Source organism: Chelmon rostratus, chromosome 22 (assembly GCF_017976325.1).
Source record: "Chelmon rostratus isolate fCheRos1 chromosome 22, fCheRos1.pri, whole genome shotgun sequence".
Classification (NCBI taxonomy): domain Eukaryota; kingdom Metazoa; phylum Chordata; class Actinopteri; order Chaetodontiformes; family Chaetodontidae; genus Chelmon; species Chelmon rostratus.
Window position 1 is genome coordinate 8,269,331 of NC_055679.1, and position 24,243 is coordinate 8,293,573.

Here is a 24,243-nt window from a genome sequence, read left to right on the forward strand (position 1 = left end):
TGTTAAGCTGGTGAAGGCACAGTGGGGATTGGTAGAAGGTAGCACTGTTGAACTTAAACCACATGAACACAGCTCAAAATCACAAATCTTTTTATTGTTTATGTCTAAAACCAGCTGCTGCACTGCTGTTTAATTGTTTATATTAATGTCATAGAAGTCATTTTCAGACGCTTCCTTGAAGAGCTCCTGCCGGTGTGTGCGTCTATCTCAGCCTGCCCTTGGCCTTGCCTCTTCCTTTGGCGCTGTGGAAACAAAAATCATGTAAGTGCTTACTGTGTGCATGCATAAATTAATATTTTTTAAGTCCATTGTTGCTCAGGTGTGTTCCTAGCAATCAGTAGTGCCATGTGGTTCAGAGGCACACAGTGTTCAAAATGAACTAAATACAGAACAGAAATAATCACATTTCAAAAAGCAATGACCACAAAAATGTGAAATGCTTCAATACATTTTCAAAACTCAGCTCATCATTATGAACTGTTATTTCATCCATCTGCTCTTACGTGATTGGCTGTCTGCTCATTCAGACCAAAGCAACAGCCAATCAGAGCCAGACAGAACTGGCTCTGCTCAGCTCGTCTTAATTGACGGACGGAGACATTGTGGTGAAGAAGTAGCATTAAGAAATAAAGCAGTCACCGGAAACAAATGGTGTGAAACAAAAACTAGACTTTAGAAAAAAGGACATTTTGAAATAAAAAGTGTCATTGTGAGAAGAAGCTGCATAAAATACCATTTCATAATAATGAGCTGATTTAAAACAAATACTGAATTTTTTCACAGTGGTTATATTGGACATTTACTTGTACTTTATTTTAAATGCTTTGGGTCTTCCTAATCTGAATTTAAATGTTTGTATTTTTACACTATTTAACTTTGACCAAATTCTTGTATTTTTTCTAAAATTAACATTGAAAAACACTATTCAAATTGTTGAATAAAAGAAGGTTCGTAGAAAAACATGCCATCATTCCTCAAAATGAGACATACATTTTTCTTTTTTTTTTTTTATCAGGAGCGAAACTCTCTTGGTGATGCCTTGTTTTCAGGAATATAAGCATGTTATATGACAAAATATGTTTTTCATTGAACATAAAAGGTCAAAGTCCTCAAATGTTAAATGTAAACGGGCTGCAAGAACAAGAACGTGGCCAAAATAGTCTAAAATTGGGAAATTGTGATTTTAAATGGAAACAAGCTGATCAAAGAGTAACATTATGATTCCAGTTGACACCACCTTTTGGTACTTCACTACCAAAGAGGTAATACTCAGCCCTATGTACATATTTTTTCAAAATTTTTATATAGACAGACTTTTCTTCAAGTGTAACATAATGTCAGTTCTCACGCTCTGTGGTTCCCCGTGTGCTGCAGTATTCATTAAGATAATGAAATTAGGAATAGAAGAGGGTGAACTGGAGTGGAGTGATGAGAAGGACTGAAGTGGGCGAACATCAAATCATGCTATTAGAAGAGTGGAACGCACACATTGTCACACAGCTGGCGAACGATGATTGTGTCCTCTGAGCAGCAGCCTTACCTTTGATTCACTGCCTTTGTTCTCTTTTTGCACCTTCGCCCATTAGACGTGACACATCCACAGTTTACCAGATATTTGACTTGAAAAGTAGGCTGCAGACACTTACCAGCTGATTCAACACAGGCCTCTCACTTTCTGCCGTAAAACGTTGACACACGTAACTTCTTAAGAGACTTTTTTTTTCGAGAGGTTTGGTTGGGAATTGGTTCATATTTCGAAATTTGTGACTGATAGTGTTACACAAATTAAGTTAAGAATGTGTGGCGCTGTGGTACACTCACAGCAAGACTTGCTGCATCAGTTAAAGGAGAATAAAGGATATTAGGCAGGGTAAGAAACCAATACAGTGTGGTTAAAAAAAAAGTAATCAAATACTACATGCATGCCTTAAAAATGGCTGACTTTCTAGTACTGATTCCATTTTCCATGGCTGTCTGAAACAGGTAAAAGTCAATATTTTACTTGTTTAAGCCATAGGAAGGTGAGATCTGCGCTGCACAAAGTTAGAACTACCTCTATGCTCAAAACTCACACAGTAAAGACTACGTCACATGTCCCCACTTCATATCATGTAGGATGATGTGAGTTTAAAAGGCCTTGGGCTGCATGAGATTATATATTGAAGATCTGCATATGGGGGTAGTATGCGTGTACAGCTGTATTTACATAAAAAAGGAATTGGGCAACTAAAGATAGTGTTTCAGCTACGTATCAAATGCCAAATTTTGCTTTAAAGGAAACACTTTTTCAACATTTGTCAGATATACTGTAAATGATTTGCAACATTTCCCGAGGCTCTTTAAATGAGGACCACCTCAATACTACTGTATGTCCGTAGCTTTTGAGAGCAATGAATGATACTCTAAGCACCGGTCTGAGCCACACCTCAAAAGGTCGGTTCAAAAGGTGGCTACTACTTACCTCTGGTGGTCCTTAACGCGAGCCAGAAGCACATTGATCTGTGGGGGACAAACATGGAGGACTGGCTGAGCACAGGGACAACAGCAGACACAGGCGGACACCTGCCGAGCCGAAGAGCGGACCGCGTGGTCCTAAAGAAGAGCTCAGCAGGAAGAGATACATTCACCTGACGTCCGGAGAATCTCGCCTGCAGATCGGGACTCACCTCCAGTCTTTGTGACTGCGCCGATCGTTTCACTAAACCCTGAAGGAAAGGTCACAGGACCTCACAACTGAACAACTTTAGCATTTTTCTGGTGTGTTTGCATCATTAAAAGCGAAACTGTCCCAAACAGATTTTAAATGCCGCTCAGTTAAATAAAAGATTGATACCGCTCTCATATTGGTCTGATAAGTGTGGAGCTGCAGGCAGTTAGCTTAGCTTAGCATAATAACTGGAAACAATGGGAAACAGCTAGCCTAACTCTATCCAAACGTAACAAAAACAATGCCATGATTCAGACTGGAAATACGAGCAAGGGAGTTGGATAAAACAAGTTCCGAGTCTAAGATATTTTCTGACAGCAACGAAATCTCAAACATGGTGAAAAAAACTACAGCAAGTGTCAACAGAACCTTGCTAAAATGGCTGCAAAGCTACAATAGCTGGGAGCTACAGCCAAGTAAATCCAAAATTCACACTCATACAGCTGATTTAGCTAATGCAGCTATTGAAGGCTATTTAAAAGCTATGACTACAACAGTGATAACCATGTTGGATAATGTCTGAAAGTTGGACAGAGTGAGTTTAGCTGTTTCTGTGTGTCTTTATGCTAAATTAAGCTAACCGTAGCTGCTGGCAAAAGCCTTACATTTACCAGACAAGTAGGACAGTGCATGGTATTGATCTTTTCATCTAACAATTGGCAAGAAAGTGAAAAACTTCCCAAAATATGAAGCATTTCCGTCATGTGTCTCTGGTTTCTTTAAATGACACACAATGGTAAATACAGACGTTAGCTGTAGCATTAAAATACCTGACATGTGGACTTGTTTTATGATTAAACACAACCATGTGGCAGCTTCTGCAGACTTCTTCATCAACACACACCGCGAGTTTCACCTTGTGTTCGAGGCTGTCGCCCAGCTTTCTCCCCACAGCTCGGCCTGTGACCCAACACACGGACTGCAAAACTACACAACATCCAAGAGGCTCACACTGCTCGTTAACAGTTACTCACAACTTCTGCTGCTCATTGATTCGGGTCTGCAGTACATTGATCTGGAAGTCAAGCCACATTCATTTTAGATAGGCACCCTCAGGACAGCCTCGCACTGAAGAGCACAGTACATACTGTTTCGTATTCTGAGGCTCTATCATGGCCGAAGGCTGTGTACTATCAATTTGCAGAGGCTTTTCAGGTACCTCATTGTATTAAATTTTATTTAAAAAAAAAAACTAAATTACAACATAAAATCTCCTTATTTTACCTCTGAGCACTAGTAAGATATTTTGGGAAGCACATCTTGTTGCGTTAGAAACGAAGATTGGTACCACTCTCATGTCTGTTCATGTAAACATAGCTGGAGCTGGAGCATAGCAAGCAGCGGGTTAGCTTAGCTTAGCATAAAAACTGGAAACAGTGGGAAACAGCTAGCTCAGCTCTGTTAAAAGGTAACAAAAAACTGCCAGCACGTCTAAAGCTCACTAGCTATCATTTTGGTGGACGGAGCGAAGCTGGCCGCACCTCCTTTTCCAGTCTCTGCTGAGCTATGCTAATTGGCTGCTATCACACACACATGAGAGTGGTATCAGTCTTCTCGCCTAAAAAAGGTGAATAAGTGTATTTCCCAAAATATCAAAATATCCCCTTAAAAACTTTCCTTTTCCTTTTCCAATACTGATGTAATGTTTGCACTGTTGTTGTAAAGGTAGGTTATCTCTCTAAAGGTGCATATAAAAGCATGGACAAAAAAAAAAGGCTTTTATTTGGTGTGTCATTTCACAGAGCTATTGGCGAATGAGCGCCCCGGGGCAAAGTACTTACATCATATTTCTGTCTCTTCAGTTTCTCGGTGAGGTCAAACTTCTCGGCCTCCAGTGTCATCAGCCACTGCCACAGCTCGCCAGCCTTCTCCCTGTCGAGCGAAATGCAGGAGTATTTCAGAGACCGGAGACTAAAAGGCCATGTCAAAACTGTAGGAGTCCATGATACATGGGATGGACAGTAGGTTGGAGTTTGGGAGCATCCTTACTTCACTTTGTCCTCGCTGAGATGGTCGATGTTGAGAGGCTTCCTCCTGTCCGCCAGGATCTTCTTCTTCTTCTCTCTCTCTGTCTGCTTCTTCGCTCCCCTCTTTCCATCTTGCTGGATGTGGAAACCAATCCAAGGGGACGTGTTGAAAGAACACAGAACAAAGAAATAATAAAAGAAACACGATATCAAAGAGGCCAGGAAGTCTGAAACTCTGGTCCCATTTCCTGTCAATTCAAGCCCAAACACACGTGCTGCGTTTACGACCGTGGTAACAGCCTCCGTCTGCTGCCGCTCATCTCGCTGATGCTTGTGTGTTTCTCAGAATGAATGTGGAAATTATTTCACAACACTAGAATGCTGAAAACCACAAGCGATTCAGGATTTTTGTTATTGTGGGTCCCTGCCAGTTCTTCACATTTGTATGACACTGGATGAAATCGTTCAGAAATCAGTTTTCACGTGTATCGCTGTGCGATGACTGACCCTCTGTTGGACGCCGCCATATTGCTGAGTCATGTTTGTCAGAGCCTTCTTCTTCTTGGCGTCCTCATCGTGCTTCTTTCGTGCCTCCTCCTGCTCCCTCCTCTCCTTCTCTTCCTGCAGTACAGATTGTACAACACAGTCACTGGAGAAAGAAACACACCACCTGCCCACTTTGTCTCTCCAACTGCTGAACCAACACTCAAACCAAAATCTGTTGCCTAATTACACCTCGAGCAACATTATCATTCATTTGAAGTTGTGTTTCTGGCCATCTGGCAAATGTAAATCCAGTATTCACTCTCCTTTAAGCTCTGTTTTTGGTCTCCACCAACTCCTGGGGGAAATATCAGGCTCTTCACCTGCTAAATGCTGCAATATGTTCATTAACTAGTTGCTATTTTTGGTGCAATTTGGTGGGTGGTGAATAAGCTCACTATCGACGGGGGGCGGGCTCTATGCTTTCCCTGATGATGCTATTGAGAACAACATATCTGAGGTGAAATGTGGGAGGAGAGCTAGCTAGCTGTTAGCAGCCAGTGGGCAGCAGACTCCTGCGGTGGGTTTGGCTAATGCAGCTAAAAACTAAGGGAGCTAATAGAGCCAACAGAGCTAACTTCAAATGAGTACTTCGAAAGTTAATACTTTTAAAAAACAGCAAACAATAAAATGATAGAACAACACATTGAAAAATAAATGATAGCAGGAGCAATATTTGATTTTGGGATGGTTTGCTTTTACTTTGGGATGGTTAAATTGTCTATGTAGACTACTTTCTAAAGACATCCAGGTTGTAAACTGTTAATACGCCTTTTTGATGGCTAAAATTGTTTTTCAGGATGGTTCTGGGACAGTAGGGAGAAAAGTTAGCCTTTAGCTCAGCAACAAAGGTTTGAAAAACTGATGGCAGCTGCAGAGCTGAGTGATATTTCTGCGTAGGTTCTCGACTCCCTTCACGTTACACATCGTCATTTGATCCATTGCTATTATAAAAATATTGATTGTAGCTGCTTTAAAGGAAAATCAAATACTGAATTATTTGAAACAGACTACACAGAGAAATGAGCCCCCCAAATAGAGGAACCTCAGGCTGATCCAAGTCTCCTGTATGTCATCTGAAGTGAAATTAAAGCTGCACAAGGCTATTTTTTAATGTGACATCACTAAGTACACTCATTTAAAAGACTGGCCTGTGGCGCTTTATATATCAAAGCAAAAGATCAAGGATGGAGTCTTTCCTTTGTGTTGTTTACAAGTTTATATTTGTCACTTCCTCCAGCCAGAGAAGATTCCCCGCCAGGATACATCCTAATTGTATTTGGGAAGCAAGGTAATTTGTTCTACAACGCTATTTATCTATTGCATGTGGGGGTCATGTTGTGAAAGAGATGAGCTGATGATTCGATGGAACTCACAGCGAGACGAGCCTGCCTCTCCTTCTCCTGCTCAGTACGAACCCTCAGCTGTTCAGCCCTCTCAGCACGCCGCTTCTCCTGCACATCCAGGCCCGCAAACACACACACACACACACACACACACACGGCGTGACTGTTTGCTGGGTGGTGCAATGCTCCGGTGATCTGGCTCTCCTGGACGACTTACGATCCTGTTAACGAGAGCGATGAGCTCCTCCTCATCCTTCTTCCTCTGGATGAAGTGGGCCTCGATCAGAGACTGCAGCTCAGTCAGATCCTTCTCTTGACGCTTCCTGTGGATGTCCTGCAGTCACAGACACACATCTGTACTCATGACAAACTTATGAGAGCCTTCAGTGAGCCGAACTCTGATCAAGTCCTGAACAAAGTCTTGACCCTTAACTACTGTGGCAGACATTTGATCCTGATAATAAAGACATTAACATTTATGCACACAGACACACTTGCAGACAAAAGCACAAACACCTCCACATACAAATTATTAGAATTATTATCAATCACTTACATCAAAGTCGACTTTTTCTCCCTCTGGTATCTTTGGCACAGCTATAGGTGCAGCAAATGCCCTAAAATTACATTTCTCGGTTACAATAAGAAGACCATTAAATGACCAGTTCCTTGATGTATACAGATTAAAATTCACTTACTTTGGTTTGGGTTTGGAGTCATCTATCATAGTAAAAAAAAAAAAAAAAAAAAAGGATAATTGCAGTTACTACAGTTATATTTGGATTATAAAATCCACATCTACTGTGTCAAACAGTATAGTAGATAAAATGCCAGTGCTCATTCATCCTGACTCTCCTGTAGGCCAAGAACATTGAAGTGATACATTATTAATTCATTAATGACCCTCACTCATGCAACAATAGAAGACAAACACACTCAATACACACTCTGACAAATGTACTGTGCAAGTGGGTACGTATTGGAACAATAGATCTTGCAGGACAGTGGAGGACTCAAAATTAAAATAGTTTTATCATGTGGCTAAAACACTTCTGTCATAAAAACGCAGAGGGAACTAACTATTTAACCATTTAGAGGCACATAAAAGCCAACAGATTTTCTAGCAGGTAGGATAGGCCAGCATTTTCTCCACTGGAGGGGCATCCTGCAGGGCACTTCATCATGTTTGCTTGCACAGTGGGCCAACAAAGAGGGCACTTTATCATGTTTTATCTACCACGGGGCATCCAAGAGGGCACTTTTGCAACATTTTTAGAGCACATGGGGCCACACAGTATTTTCTGCCATAAGATAACACTATTACTCATTGTGGCCATTTTATGCATGACGTCCAGTACGCTTAATTGTCATAAAATGAGCAGCCTGTGAAACAGAATGTGCACCAGCATTCTGAAACTGAGTCTGCTCCATATGAAAGGGGTTTCTTCAGCGTCTCCCAAAAGCTTGTTTAAAAAACAACATATGCTTTACTTTGGCAGGCAAGCGTGTCTGCGAGCATGTGTTGCACAGTGCGGTTCTCCAGTGGATGAGTGAAGACACCAGACAGCCATGCTCAACTACACCAGTGGTCACAAAATGCCCTCACAAGGCCTCATCAGCAGGTTACGGTACCTTCATCTGCAGCTGGAGACTCTACGGCAAAGGACATAAGGACATGTTAGTGCATCAGCTGGCAGAATACAAATGGATTTACTTTATTATCTGCAAACAGCAATAATATCTACTTTACATATTTTGATGTGAAACACTTTCTTGCCTGTCAGAAAGAGAAATAGAAAGTCTAAACAGCTTCTGTATGCCTTGTCAGAGCGGGTTGGTGGCTCGAGGGGGTATCAAGCCATGAAAGCTTACTTTCAGACAGCGGAGGCAGTTCTTTTATATGAATTGTTATCAGAATAAATATAAAGGCATGAAGAAAAAAATAAAATAGGAAGATATTTACACCATATATAAATTCATCCGTAACAGGGAATTGAAAAGACTGAGAGTCACTATTACTATTTCCCACAAATGTCTCAGCACTAAAGTCTTCTTACCCCGACTAAATGACTGTAAAACATGGTGGGATGCACAAACTAGAGAGATATAGTGTTATTCAGCAAAGTCACACCATGCGTAAAGACACACTGTGCGTTACCTTCCTCTGCAGGCTCTTTGTGACGGAAATGTTGAACACGCCGTTGATCAGCGACAGCAATCGCAATCAGTGCAAGAAATGAATGAGAGCATGGTTAATGTTCATAGTGTAGCTATAATGTGTCAACGTTAGCAAGGAGTATGGTTTAGAAAAAATATACTTAAGATAAAAAGCATGTGGCGTACAAGAGATGTCAAAGCAAAAGGATGTCTTATTCACATATGCATACAATTTATTTTTGAAAGCTGGACCATCATGCACACATTATCATAACAACAGACTAAAACAGTAGAAAAAGCTCATTACCTTCCTCTGCAGGCTCTTTGTGAAGGAAATGTTGACCAGGCCATTGATCAGCGACAGCAATCGCAATCAGTGCAAGAAATGAATGAAAACATGGTTAACGTCAGTGGTGTAGCTATAATGTGTGAATGTTAGCAAGGAGTAAGGTTTAGACAAAATATACTTAAGATAAAAAGCATGTGGCGTACAAGAGATGTCAAAGCAAAAGGATGTTGTATTCACATATGCATACAATATATTTGTGAAAGCTGGACCATCAGATACTCTTATATATTATATTAGAGTGGAATCAAACAGTAGAAAAAGCTTGTTACCTTCTTCTGCAGGCTCTTTGTAAAGGTAACGTTGAGCAGGCCGTTGATCAGTAATCAGTGCAAGAAATGGAGAATAGCTCACCAGTAAATGTACATTTTTATTCACACATGTACACAATATATCTGTTAAAGCTGGACCATCAAACACTTAATATATATTAGAATAGAAATAAAAACAGGAGCAAAAAGTCCTTACCTTCTTCTGCAGCAGGAGGTTCTGTGTGAAATAATGAAAAGATGATTATGTGTCAGAAAATGCTACTATATGTTCACAATCGTCCAGGGAAAAGACATAAGGTCATAGCGTTTCTTTGCACCATGAAATATGCGAGACAACCAGCATATATGATGAATGAGATGTTTTAACATTTTAGAAAAACTGTCAAATTAAATGAAATGATTAAACCTCTGAAATCAATATTCTGTCAGGAAATAGATGGAAGGAGCGACCATCTCAGCAATAAGCGGGGGAGTTTTACTTGCGTGCAAACAGTAATTTTGTCAGAGTAGATGTCACAATTTTCACAAAGTGGATGTCTCATTTTGGAACGAATTCATCAAACACTAACTCAGCAGGCGGCTCCTTGGCAGCCAAACACGGCAGTGATGAGTGAACGCTGAGCATAGAAGAGCTAATATTGATACAGGTAAATGAAGGGTGCTGAAGTAAAATGAGAAAACACTATTTAATTGCACTGTACTGTGCAGGCGGAGTGGATAGTTCTCTGTTATTCAGTTATATAGTTATGATGGCACACGCAATACTATGTGAGCAGTTTCACACATATCAAGTAATAATAAACAATAAATACATAAAATAATCAACATTATTCTGCTCCATAAAAAAACAGATGGAACTATAATGGAACATACCTTCTATTGCAGGTGGAGCTTCTTCTATACAACAAAAACATAACCAGAATTAATGACACAAAAAGAGCACACGGTACCACCCACTCACTCACTGCACTGCACCAGAGGTGTGTACATAAAGATAAGTATGAATGGAAAAGCATTATTTACTGACAAAAACAAGTCATGCAAACTTTCTTCTCTCTGTGTCTCCACATCTGAGCGAACAACATAAGGATTAGTGGATCAATGAGACTGTGGCAAGCAGCTTGAGGCTTGGATTTGGTCAAACTCTGAGCGCTGTGATATTGTCTCTGGGGACGCGCTGAAACCAATGCTGGTGCCTGACATTCTGAACAAAGCTAAAAACAGGGAACGATCTGGGATCACAAACCGAGCCCGCGAGCTGTTTGTAATAAGTCAGAAATCAAAGCGGCATCTCAACGCATGAACAGAACAACAAGAAAAGCGTCATCATCGTTTCTGTTCTTTCATCTTTTCACTTAATCCGACAAAATGCAGAAGTATAACCAGCTAAAAGTGCATGAAGTGTCAGAATTAAATTACTCGTTCTGCATAAAAATAATGATGCATCAATGATTAAGCAGCGTTTTACTGTTGTAGCTGTTCGAGGTGCAGCAGTTTTAACTACTTATTTTCAGTTCGTTCGTTTAATTCAGTGGTTTTCAGCCCAGGAGCTGGGTCCTTCCAAAGGGTCACAGGATAGATATGAACCTTTCTTTTGCGAAATAATGGATAATTCTACCTGTTTGGACCTTGAACAGCTGTTTAAATGAGCAGTTTGGAGAGGAAATATGTCTTTTGTGGAGCTCCGAGCAACTCATACACACAAGCCAGCGTGAGCCTGCCATCTTTAAAGGAACTGTTTGACATCCTGAGAAACACATTTAATTCGCTTTCTTGTGAAGAGTTAGATGACAAGATCGATACCACTCTCATGTGTGCGGTGAGTCTGAAGCTACAGCCAGCAGCCGGTTAGCTTAGCTTAGCACAATGACAGAAAACAAGGGGAAAATGATAAAAGCCAAAGTGGCGCTTAAAGACTTTGTTTTTTGTGCAGATCAAGCAAGCAAGCAAATGAGGCTAGCTGTTTCCCTCTGCTTCCAGTCTTTGCGCTGAGCTAAGCTAACCATCAACTAGCATGATTTAATTAATGATGAGTATAACACATATTAATATGAGTATACATAAAAATACTAGGCCTAATAATGTAAGTCATTCTTACTATTATGCATACAACTCGACAATGTATGCATCTGATTAACTTGATAAAAAAAGATAAGATAAAACAAGATGTTGATGCCTAGAGGGGGAATTCAGGTGTTGCAGCAGCACAAGGACAGAAATGAGTTTATTCAAATAGAGAAAAGTAAGAGATAAATGATTAGAAGTATATAAAATAAAAATAAGAATAGAAGTAACAAAACAAATATAATTATAATGAGTAGAATGAATATAACAAGCCCACGACTTCTGTTCTACTTAAACAGGTACAGTCAGCAGAGTGTACCATGGTACACGTCAGACTATAATAAGTAGATTAAGTGATTAGACTTAGTGTCTGTATTAATATAGAAACATGACAGTAACAAAAAGTATAACATATTAATATAGAATAATATAGAAACAAAGGTGACAGGTATGGTAGATTATAATATATAGGAATATAAAATGTAATGAAGTATTGTTTGAGTGTAGTGCAGTATAATAGCTAAGATATAATAACTATTGTATGTATTGGCTGTGCAGTATTTGCACATCAGTCCAACAAAGCAGAAAAAGCTGTCTGGTCAGAGTGATTGGCATAAACTCCCCACACTCCTTCTCCTACACCATCGCTGTCAGTTACTCAACGCCACAAACTGCTTTCCTGCCCCGTCTGTGCGTTCTGACACGTCCGCCATTGTTCAACTCTGCCTCGTGTCTTCTGTTTTGATGCATTTCACCGATGAGACAGAAATGAAAGAAGACAAACCGAACACACTGGGCTAGCTTGCTATGGCTTTTATCACTGGCAGCAGACACATCGGAAACAAGATGACACACACACACACACACACACACACACACACACACACACACGTGAAGCCGTGCAGAAGCCTTTACCTTCCTCATGCTGGGTTTCTACCTCTGAGAAGACATAATCAGGTCAGCTACGTCTAGCAACAGAAGCTCGGAAGTGACATTTGGCATTGAAAAAGACAATGGATGCTCTGGAACTCTTACTTACCCTCCTCCCTGAAAAGAAAAGACGTGAGCAGTGAGTCGAAATCAGCTCAGCTTGTCTGTTGATTTAACTGAAAACACTACAAATGCTACGAGAACATAATGAAGGTACTCACAGCATCTCCTCGACTACTTCTTCAGACATCTTCGATTCTAATTACCTGCATCAGACAGAAAAGCAGGCAATTCATCAAAACACGGAGAATCACCACTTTAATTCACCTTATAGAATAGACAAGATGCATTTTCAATGAATTTCCTTGTTTTGAGGTAAAAGAGGCGCTTTAATGCAGCTGTTTCTCTGACACACATACACACATAATCAGACTCTCAGTTCTCTCAGGATTAGTATAATTAGGGTTGGTTATATTCATTGTTGTATTTTAATGCTTTTCTTGCTGCAATTTGTACTTTTGTTTGTCTTCTTGATATTTCCCTCTTTATCTTATCGACTGTAATGCCCTTGAGATTTCTTTCCCTTGGACAGATGGTTTGTATCTCTTTTCTTTTCTTCTCCTTTCAGTGCTTTTATCATTTGTGCAAACAACAAAACCAAAAGCCACAAGAAAAAAAAAAAAAAACCTTGGCTACACGCTGTGAGTTTGGAGCTGTTGTAGAATTTGAAATGATTCCACCATGGGCACTGCAAGCAGAGGCCCAGGGCTTTAAACAGCTCCAGGCCTAATCCTCAGCCATTTCCTCTTGGCACTGATCAAGGCTGCAGGCAGCCGACTGGAGTCTGAACAGCACTGAAACAACCAGGACTGCACGAGTCCTTCATGGACGAACTGACACATGTGAAGCTACGCATATAATATTGGCTCAGACGTGCACAATCGGAATAAAAAACATTTCTGAAGCTCAAAAGGCTTTGAAGTGGTGCAATGCAAGAAACGTCCATAATAACCAGTGTGATTTAGTCGGATATTCATGCCTAACAGCCTTATTTCAAAAACAAAAACATCTAATCTGATTTCAGTGCAGTTTCCAAAATCCTCTAGAAACACACACAAGTCATTCAAGGCTACTTCGCCAATTTTACACCACTCAGCCCGTGAAGGCGGTTGCATAATGTCTTCTGTGGCTCTGGAGGAGCTTTCTAACGTCTGTAAAAATAATGAGGTCAGAATGATGTCATCAGGGTTGTCTTGTATTGAGATTAAGATTTCACATTTTCAACAGAAATCCTGCGTTGCAAACCCGAGACGTGGAGTTTGAAAGACGTGGGTGCTTACCGTGTATGTCTAATGAAAGAATGTACTGCGTTGCATTATGGGAAATGCACGCACCAGTGTTTTTAAAACTTGATCCATCTAAAGACTACGAGTCAGGGTGTCTGCCTGCTGCTCTGTTTTTGCCCGTTCAAGATATTGGGGGAAATTTTCTTATATCTTGCCAAGAGGTACATGAGAAGATGCCACTTTCACAGACGGGGTCTTGTCTACATGAGGTTGCTAGGCAACCAGTGGAGACTCCAGGAAGTCACTTCTCTCAGCAAATAAATAGTTGGGCGCATAAACTTCCCAAAAAGCCACCAGAGGATATAAGATTTTCACAAGTGAGCTTCAGAGATGCTGATAAGTGGATTTTTGTACCTTTAGCTGGGACGTGCCCGAACTTGCTCTTCTCCCTGCTTCAAGTCTTTATGCTAAGCTAAGCTAACCTCAAATTCCTGGCTAAACCTTTTTAACGGGAGAGGGTGGTAATCAATATTCTCATCAAACTCTGGAAGAAATGCAAATAAGGCCAAAATGTCAAACTGCAATGCTAAATAGCTGGACAACACTGTTAAAACAATATCAGAAACTTTACATACTGTGTGTATCTTGAGAATTTCATTTCTTCTTTTCAAAAAGTGACCCAACCGTGGATTCATCAAGGTTACGTATATATACATATATACATGTATATATATATATATATATCAGTTGTATGTCAGACTATGATTGTGCATGACAGACCCTTGAAGCACGTTTTTTTCCAAGGGCTTATAAATCACCAGATCGTAAAAACCGTTGTAAGTAGAGAACAGCGGGGGAGGGCGAGGGTCTATTTTTAAGAATAATAGAGCATGCTTTTGAACAGGTGTGGAGCTGCTCCTCCAGACAATGGGTTTGGCTCACCTCACCGTACTCACAGTAAATCAATGAGCTGGGACCCACATTCAGACAGGCTATTTTTGCTGTTGCGGCTTGGTCAGCTGCTGGTGCTGCAGGGAACATTTTTATAGCAACACCTCTCAGGAGTTTGTCTTGCTTCTGTTGCTCCTCATAAAATCAGGTTTATTGCAGGTTTTTGGTAATAATAGTGAGTTATTCGATATACATGTTGAGTGGGTGGTGTTGGGACAAAGACAATTAGCTCCACATCCCCAGTCCCCCCCTCCCTCGTCCTTCTGCCTGGCTACAGCCCTGTTCTTTCTTTCCAAGTGGTTTCAAAGGCCCAGCTACACATTCAATCCCTGATGCCATATTTACACTTTCCCTGCATATGGTTACTGTCCAGAGTCATGCTTCAGTTTAAATTCTGTTACATATCTGCTCAAATTCAAACATTGTGGAGTCTGGAGTTCCTGTGTGGTTGATACTTGTGTCATCAGTTTGAGTAGCTGACGTCAAAGCACATAAGAGAAAAGTGAAGAGGAGAAAGTGAGCGAGACTGAGAAAGATAGAGAAGGAGAAACATAAGAAAACCATCTGGTTGATGAAAAGCACTGACTGGAAACCCAGAAAGAATTCACAGTGCTTGAGGGCTGTCATGGCTGGGGTATTAAATGTGTATTTGCTTTAACGCGTGCGGTCAGTCGCCGTTTGGCTGAAACTGTGAAATAACACACAGTCTGACAGTGGCAGGAATGTTGCGGGCGCTGGTTTCGGCATTAGGCAGCATTAAGGCAAAGCCCAAAGCATGCAACCAACACGGCAGTCTCAGGGGCGAGCTTAGCACCTTCTTCACCGGTCTATGCACTGTTCAGATCAGAACACATCAAAGAAAAGCCATCGTAAAATCTTTAAGAGCCTACTTAGGCAGTGTCTGAGCCAGTTTAATTCTGCATTCATGACTTCGAATGAAACAGCTAATTTTTAGATCATGCAGAGGCGGTTTACACATTTTAGCAGAAGTCACTTATGTTTTTGTTTAATTAGAAATGAAAAATATAAACTGCACTTCGGTTATTGATGTTGTTATTGATCAGTTTGCTGTCATGCACCCAGAGGTCATGGTCATGCTCAGATCTTACCTCCTGTATATCCCTAAGGAAGAAATGGGATTAGCAGCAAGCACAGGTCTTATTCTTTCACATCCAGGCGGAGTTCAATCATCGTCGCAACCAAAAAGCACACTTAATACAGCCCTGTCCATCATGTGACCACATGTCTTTTTTATGAGTGGTTAGGATTGTCTGTTCTATTGTTGGAGGCAGGAGATGAGTTATACCTGGAGAGGAATGCTGCCTTCAAGTGCTCTTCGCAATCTGCTTTGTTCAACGCCAGAAATTGGAAATACAACTTGTTCCACCTCAAAGTGTTATTTGGCTGGAGATAAAACAGTACTTGTAAAGTTTTTTTGTTTTGTTGTTGCTGTTTTCTTTGAGAACTGATGCAGCACAGAGCTGCTTCGTGCTGAAGTCAGTGAATGTAAAGTGGAAAAGGCTCGAAATACAGCTTTTAAATCAGTAACTAATGCCCAACTTTTACCACCAACCTCCTACCACATCTTGATCACTTGATTATGATCAAATCCTTCATTCAAGTTGGCGCAGCTCATTCTTACAATTTTTCTGACAGTACTTGAAAGCAGCAGAGGACTTGCCAATGACTGGGTCTTTCATGTGCCCTTTCACACATACGCTTTATACCATATGACATGTTATATACGACTAGGGCAGCTGGCTATTAAAACTACAGTCTACAATACAGTAAAACAGCAAATCCTCACAGAAACTGAAAGGAATTAAATGTTTTGAATGTGTACTCAAAAAATGACTTAAATAATTATCACTTATCAAAATTGTCATAGTAGTAATCAAGCTTTTTTTTCTGTCAGGAGCCCCAAAATTCTCAAAAATGTACTAAAAGGTTATCAAAACAGTCCAAAAATTTACCTTTGTGTGTGTGTGTGTGTGTACTTTTAACTGTTAAGTAAATAAAATCATGTGTAAATAGGAATCCAAATCTTTCCCTTTAACCTCCAATTACATTGGTAAAAAAACAAACAAAAACTTCTCTTTCCTTTACCACCAATCACTAAGCAAACTTAGCCAACAAGCTAACGCTAACAAAGTCAGCTAACTAATGCTATCTGGACAACAGATGTCATGTGGCACCGCCTATCCTAATAACAAATCTTCATTCTTCTTCGCCATCTTGCACGAGGCTAGCCAGATATATTGCTAAAGCTATAGCGAGCTGACATTAGTCTCACAAGAAAGGCAGAGAAAGTGTAGCCAAAATTCCACCTAACTGCTCTAACTGCAACAGCTCGCATTGCTTAACAAAGCAAGAAAATAAAGACAGGAGTAGAAAAGGCGACAAAGACAGGTTGGATAAAGCAAGAGTTCAAACCTGAGTCAACACTGGTAGGGAGTCGAAGGGACTGAAAAGTGACACCACGGTTGGTTTGTTCTGTTTCTGGTTTGTTTTGTTTTTTGGGGGAATTTTCATGTTCGTTGTTTATGTTCATTATTCTAATGCTACGTGTTTTCTTACATGTGAATGAGACATGAGGCAGTTGGATATAGTTAACGATGACAACAATAAGGTAAGCTAGCTACACTAGCTAGTGCTTGTTTGCTGCCTAAAATAGCTTAGCTAGTTTATACAGTGACGTTAGAGCAGAATTTAGTTCAGTAATGATTATCGTTACACAATTTGTACAGCGAACGTTAGCTTCAGATGGTAGCTAGCTGAAAAGGCTGAAGATCAGTTTATTTGTTTTCAGTTCAGCGGAAACAGATCAATGATTGTGGCAAAAAACACCAAAATGGCAAAATGACTTGATTGTTGAGTTGAAAACTAAAATGAGCTAATGAAAGATAGATAGAAGAGTAAAAGAAACTGTAATTTATTCCGTGAACGATGATTATGATGACACTATGATGATATGACTATCAAGTGATTGGTGGTGAAGAAAGTATTTTGCTTTTTTTTTTCACGCTCAGTTTTAGTTTTTCAGGTAACATTATTGTTGTTATATATTGATGCGTTCAGGTATTTTGACTTGTCTGATTGCCTTTTACTACATTTGTGGAGTGGAGGAGTTATGGAAGTAAATTAACAACGTGGAATACCTCAATGTCTTTATTGCTGTTGTTGAGTCAAGTGTACAATGTTTAAAACATTCATCCAGTTGGAAACTGCCCACTTGTATGACATTGGGAGTGTTAGAGAGACTACAGATAGTGTGTTTTGCATAGGCTTAGCGCTACACAAACAACAAGTGTCTGGTTAAACATGGAAATAAAAGAACTTAAAAAAACATAAAATGGACACAAGGTTGTAAAAAAACAATACAGCATTATGAAATCACTGTATTAAAAAAAAAACCCAAAACATAAATGTCACATTAAATCAAGCTTAAAAGTATTTTGGTCAAGCTCCCCTGCTCTTTTCAGGAGCCATGGAATGTGATTGTCAGACTTTTGAGCAGTAACATTGATCAATTTAATGCCCCGGCAAATCGTTAATATTATCAAAGCTTGCGTCGCGCAAAAACTACAAAAGGGAATGTGCTACTTAAGACCACGTCAGTGAAAAAGAAACATGAAAATCACAAGTCTTAATATCATACTGAGTTGCTTTGAGGCTATCATGTACTGTACCTCAGCTGTCATAAATGTTTTCATTGCAATCATAAGGCCAGAAGAATTACATAGTGGTAAATATCCTTGTACTAGTATCTTGCTATATGCTTAGGCACCCTGGTTTTACTTTGTATGCCCTCAATTAGGAAATTATTGCTGAGCATAAGAGTGTGCATAGAGGCCATAAAGAAGTTAAAGGTAGATTCAAAAAAGAAGGTTGGTTTGCCGACTTTCTACATTATAAAACCTACAGCTCTGAAGCAGCGAAGGCACCTTGTGCACCTGCTTTTTTAGGAGGAATGTCTGAAGATTTTAAAGTGATCAAACAGGTACAAAAGCTACAAAAACAGCTAGAAATAGAAAAGGACAAAACACATTAAAACATAAATAAAATGACATGAAGGATAATAAAAGTCAAAATGACCTTCTGAATATTCAACACTCCTATCACCACCGAAATTAACTGCCTGTTGGTGAATAGTTTCTGGATACAAAAGAAGCAAAAATACCTTTTGTTATGAGTATAAAGATGTTATATAAGATACAGTATGATAGGTCATATTCAAAACATCACGTGTGCTAACATATATTACTCAGACCATTGCTGCACTATTGGTAAGACATAATAAAAGTGAAATCAGCTAAATTCTAGAAGTGCTTATATTTCTATCCTGAACTGGTGAACGTTGAATAAAATAGCAATGTGTGAAGCTTTTGCTTTAAATATAAATAAAAAAAGAGATGGTAAATGTACTGTATGAGGGAGATTGATGACTTCACCCATCTCTTTGGAATGTGGAAACTTTTAACCCATCTACTCTGTCTCTATCTAAACTGTCGGCATGAAGTACAACAGATGAATCTAAATTTAATTTGTTTTTTTCTTCCTGGCAGGATTGTAGAAAGTAATTAGTAATAGTAATTACAAATGTCCAAATTTCACAGCATTTTGTTTCTTTTAGAAAGCAAAAATCATTGTGCAAAGGCACCATCCATGCAACCGTACAAAAATGTGATGCTGTTTCGGTACAGTGCTTGGACAGTGTCTCTCCTGTCCCTCCGTTTTCGTGGGGTCCCTCTTGGGAGTGTGATCATTATTTGGTTCTTAAGACAAAGTCAAAGGAAGAGTCTTGGATTGTCGTGGGCCCCAGCTTTCCTGGCTCCTTCAAGACATTAGTGTCCCATACCTGGCGAAAGACACAAAACAAGTCCATCAGTGGCTTTATAAGCCTGCAGACAGGTGTGGGTTCACGACTATGACCTTGTGACACAGAGGGTCAAAGCAAGCAACAAACACCACCGTGACGGGTTGAAGTCTTGCAGTTAACATGCAGTTTAAAGGCAACCTGATGTGTGCTGCATGAAACTGCATGGAAAAGCCCCCTGCTCTTTTTTACATGAAGAATCAAAATCATTTTACTGCTTTAAATGTGTTTCTGGAACAATTAAAAAAAAAAAAAAAAAAAATCCATAACAACACTGCCTTTGGGAGCGATATTTTTGGGGGTGTTTGCTTGATTAACAGGCCTACTAGACTGTCTCGTTTGGTTCTTGCTTGCCCTACTTTAGCTTCACCCCAGAGTCCACTCAAAACTCTCTAAAATTAAGATTTGCTGGCTGACAATGGTGGCAAACATAATCAGACTTGTAAACATCCCATCTGAAAACTGTGTGGGACGACACAGATACTAAATCTACATGTGTTTTAGCCATGCTAGCGGCTTGGCAATTGGCTCAGACATTCACATCGTCCCTTGGGATGAATATGATAATCATGTTGGTGATACCTTAACTTTCAATGTAGCTCCATCATCAGGTCAAAATTTTTATTTGGCCAATCCTTTGGTTTATGATCACATTCCTACAGAACAAATGGGAAATTGGAAATGTTGCATACTCTAATGAGCACAAATTTAATCAATTTTGAATTCTTACTTGGTTACTACTCTAAATTCTAAATAAATAAAGTTCTCTGTTAGAGTCAAGCATGTGGACCGTGTGAGGCTGCTAACTTGTACGTGTTCCAGTGTGGTGTCAAATATCTGTAAGGTCCTGCAGCCAACGACTTATGAGAAATACAAAATCTATACAAAGCCCCTGTCATCCTCCGTCAGACTCTGATGGTGTGCTAATCTCCAGCATAGCAGCTATTAATCTGACAAACCGGGCTGGCAGCACTCCGAGAAGCAGGATTGTGGTCTGAGCAGCACAAGTGGCCGTGCACATGAGTGGAAAAGCTGAAAGGTTTGAGTGGCGTCGAGATGGCTGTTAAGTGGGTTTATAGAGGTGAAATTGGTGTGTGTGTGTGTGTGTGTGTCATCATGTGCGGTGAACAAGCAATGCATTACGCAGACATGTACGGAATCCCTCAAGGCCAAAACCCTTCTTCTGCCCACTGGGGGAACAAAACTAGGTGGAGGCTGCGCTCATATCTGATTTTAAAATAGCCAGCAATGTTTAAATGGCATCCTAAAATGCTGCGGAGCAAAAGGCCAAACGGCAAACTGAAAGGGACTGCAGGGTGGGCTATGACAGGGTCAGTTTCTGGTTCTGAGACACATGTTGTTGTGTAAATCAAAGAGCCAGAGACAAGAAGACTCACTTAACGAGAAGGCCGCACCTCAATTCTCAATAATTACTGTCCCGCCCAAGTGCTACAACATCAGCCCTAATGAACACGACTGGAAGAGCTTGCTGGTGGGAAGCCAGTGAGGGATTGTGTGTTTCGCTGCACTGGCTGCTTCTGGCGGCGTTTTGAGATGCCTGAATTGATGCGTGTTATGCTCTAACAGTGCAGCTGTTAGCGGGCCACAAGAAACAATTGGCTGGTGACACTAGACAATGAGTGTCAAGCTGCCCTTTCATCTTTACGGCCGTACTGTTGGCAAGCCAGTGCTGCCTACATGCTTTTAAAAACACACTGTCACTGCTGGGCGAAAACCTCACAACTCATTTTGGTCATTTCCATGTTTTTCCTTCAACTAAAGGATTAAGCGCTCCTTTATGGGTTGAGAAAATCCCGTCTTTCGGTTTCTAAAAGCAATTAGAAACCCCCCCCCCCCCTACTGTGGCCAGGCTAAGAACAAGGCTGTGTTTAGGTTTTGGAGCCACAAGTTCACCCGACAGCTGCAGTATGAGTGCCCACTTGCCCACTCATTTGTGTGTTTTCTTGCACACGCATTCAAAAGCTCTGCTGGCACTTGCGCCGCCTTGTAAAAACTCACCGTTGGCGACTGATTTGGTCTCCCCTCTGCCTGCCACCTGCAAGACATGAACACATGGAGGTGATAAGGCGGCAATGATGCAGTTAGCATGTTAGCAAAACAAACCAGCAAAGCTTCCGGTCAAAGCAGCGGGTGCTGACAGCCACTTCTGATCTTACTCTTGCACCTATACAGACCCTTGAACCTATCCAGATTTCCCTCATCAGTCGTTATCCTGCTCATCTTGCCTTCCCTGACATCACAGCATAGCATGGTTAGCTAATGACAAGGCCGCTAACCGCCACCTTTCCTGTCCAGGGCCTTTCTTACGTCAGTGCAGACCACCGCCTGGTGCCCTCCAGCTCCACTACTCAATGTGGCGGACCACAGCCTCCGGCCTGCACTGCAGCTGTTGGCTGCAGAAACACACTACTGCCAGTGTAGGAAAGAAGGAAGGAAGGAAGGAAGGAAAGTTTATACTAAAGCAAGTTTGGTACGTGGTACATCCTTGTTGGACTCTTTTTTATGTGTGGGGTTTCACTTCTACTAAGTAGCTCTACAAACACGGCTTATCTATGTATAGAAATAAAGATAAGACAATTTATTCATGTCAGGTTTAGTCAGACTTGTTTGAAAATGCGAGGCGATAACAGTGATTCAATACTGCCAAACTTCCACTGCGCAACTCAGCAAGGCGTCTTACTTGTAAAGAACGCTGTAAACAGTTTCTCCATTAGGGCAACATAAAGTCAAGAGAAGTTGGACTGAGAGTAATGATTTGTGGTTGTCAGAAGAAGGAGCGGTGATGTGATACAGCCATTTGTGAAAAGCATTCAGCCCGCAGTTGGACAACAGGCGCACTGTTAAAGGTTTTTTACGACGCAGAATTTACACTAAACTGTAATCTTCTGGATTTTGTTGAGTCGGCTTTAACGAGTTATGGGTGTTAATGGAGTCAACGGCGTAATCCTTGAAAATTGGCTTTACTATGGCTTTGTTGATGTGTTCACTTTGTTCCTTTTATTTTACAGCACTTACAACATCTGGCAGACATGCTTTACAAGTTAGGAGTTTCATTTCTTAATGCCCTCTGTGCATTTGGGAAAGCAACCGATGTTTATTGCTCGATGTTTTTAAAATGCGGGTAATTACATCCTCTAAAATGCTGTGACTGTGTGCGTGTGAAGGGACATGAATAATAAATGCCAGCCTATGCCAAAAATCACTTAAATCATGTGACCCGAAGACACATTTGTCAAATCACAAATGTCCAATTAGTTATTATCGCTATGATTAGCCGTGTCCAACAACAGCAGAACAGAGCGCAGCTTTGCCAACAACACAGCAAAAAGTCAGTCAGACAGCGTGACAGCAGAGTGTGAGGTCATTCTGTGATAAGTGCTTTGAAGAAACGTGGAACAGTCACTCCTTTACCTCTCCAGGCTTATTCCAGATTTAACGGTGAGGTCAACTAGCTATGAGAGTTCTTTAAAGCAAAAACAAACAGAAGTGATTGTTACTTCCGTTGCTGAGACACCAGGGTCATAATATCGTGAGATTAATATTCCTACACCATCTCTTTAACATCAAGTTCTGTTGATTGGCAACTGGAAAACCATGAGAAACCACAGGGAATCCTTCCAAGACCACAAACCAATTTGGCATAGTTAAAACTTCGTCTGGACGAGCTCCAGGATGTGGATTGGACTTTCCCCGATGGGTGAGACTGGCACTCTTTCTTCGTGGTGCTAGACAGTGAGCACTTTGAAATGAATAAAAGCTACCTTGGTTGGAGAGGCGCCTTTGTTTTCCCATAGACTCCTCTTGTTGGTGACATCAACAGGCTTCAGGTCCTGTCAGAGGGAGACAGAAAACAAGGGAGGAAGAACAAAGCATCATATCAGCGGTGCTCAGAGCGGTCGGCGTTTGCGGGTCAATTTGAAAATAGTCGTCATATTGTGGCAAATGGCAGAGTAGCGGAGATGTAGAGGAGAGGAGTGACAGAGGAGGACAGAGAGCTTGAGGAAGGGGAGCAAAGGCTGACAGGCACTATCAAGCAGAGAGGTGCTTGTCTGGAGGAAGGGTAAAAAAGCACTTACTTTCACTATAAGATTGAGGCAATCCTCTTTCAAGACACCCCTTCACAATGCAAAGTGTGGGAGACGCTATTAATGTTGTAATACTGAATAGCAGCATTACACTGCAAGAGAGATCCAGATTTTGATTTTTTTTTTTGTACGTACTCTCTTTTGGAAATGCTTGTATATAAAGCTTCCTTTCATATCCTCAGTCCCTCCTGCCGTATGTTAAATATTTGAGCCATAATCCGCGACACAGAAAGCTCGAATATAAATATTTGGCTAAAATATAGGTAGGAGTGAAGAGAGGCGGACACGCATGAGCAGGACTGAAGGAAACAAACAAGCACTCAAGCTTGCTGCGCGTCTGCTCGGAAAGCTTATGATGAGCTTAAGATAAAATGCTTAAGTGACACTGTATAACAAATGGATGCCAAGACCATAATATCCGCACGCACTGTGTCTGCATGTCATCACAGTTGTAAGAGTGGACTGTGGCAAGCTCAGATCCTTCACGAAATAGCTTTCTGTATGGCCACCAGGTGGCGCCAGACAGTCTAGACCTGACCTGCTCCACTGCATCATTTTAAATGATTATAAAACATGTACTGTCCAGAACATGACCAGCAGTGACTGTGACATTGTCACAGTGATATCATACTGCAGGGCTGATGTGAGACTGAGAGAACTGCCGTTTATTAGGAGAATTAATGCAGCTCAGA

At 40.8% G+C, this 24,243-nt stretch overlaps 2 protein-coding genes across 7 annotated transcripts in view; both read right to left on the reverse strand.

Moving 5' to 3' along the window:
- Positions 1-202: 202 nt before the first annotated feature.
- tnnt2e (troponin T2e, cardiac) lies at positions 203-12,582 on the reverse strand. Its single transcript, XM_041964437.1, has 15 exons — positions 12,554-12,582; positions 12,442-12,449; positions 10,212-10,235; positions 9,028-9,042; positions 8,722-8,736; positions 8,196-8,216; positions 7,262-7,283; positions 7,120-7,180; positions 6,781-6,897; positions 6,594-6,671; positions 5,182-5,295; positions 4,697-4,809; positions 4,489-4,579; positions 3,682-3,722; positions 203-242 (listed from the first exon to the last, which is right to left on the reverse strand). Exons 1-15 carry the CDS (start codon positions 12,580-12,582, stop codon positions 203-205), a joined length of 789 nt encoding a protein of 262 aa, XP_041820371.1.
- Positions 12,583-17,723: 5,141 nt separating this feature from the next.
- cald1a (caldesmon 1a) overlaps positions 17,724-24,243 on the reverse strand; it is a 55,641-nt gene continuing 49,121 nt past the window's right edge. For 5 of the 6 annotated variants that reach the window (XM_041963621.1, XM_041963625.1, XM_041963624.1 and 2 more), the window contains 3 exons: positions 23,228-23,296; positions 21,465-21,501; positions 17,724-19,427 (listed from right to left, as the gene is read on the reverse strand). In XM_041963621.1, coding sequence (XP_041819555.1) covers positions 19,414-19,427; positions 21,465-21,501; positions 23,228-23,296 — 120 coding nt within the window. In that variant the 3' untranslated portion in view covers positions 17,724-19,413. Of the gene's footprint in view, positions 19,428-21,464; positions 21,502-22,877; positions 22,930-23,227; positions 23,297-24,243 lie in introns of all 6 variants that reach the window. The other variant, XR_006007916.1, reaches the window with a different exon arrangement.

Coding starts and splice junctions, on each gene's coding strand:
- tnnt2e (XM_041964437.1), bottom strand. CDS start 12,582: ATGTCTGAAGAAGTAGTCGAGGAGATGCT. Junction 4,810..5,181: donor ATGGCGGCGTCCAACAGAGG/GTCAGTCATCGC, acceptor TTCCACATCCAG/CAAGATGGAAAGAGGGGAGC. Junction 243..3,681: donor ATCAATGAGCAGCAGAAGTT/GTGAGTAACTGT, acceptor TTGTTTCCACAG/CGCCAAAGGAAGAGGCAAGG.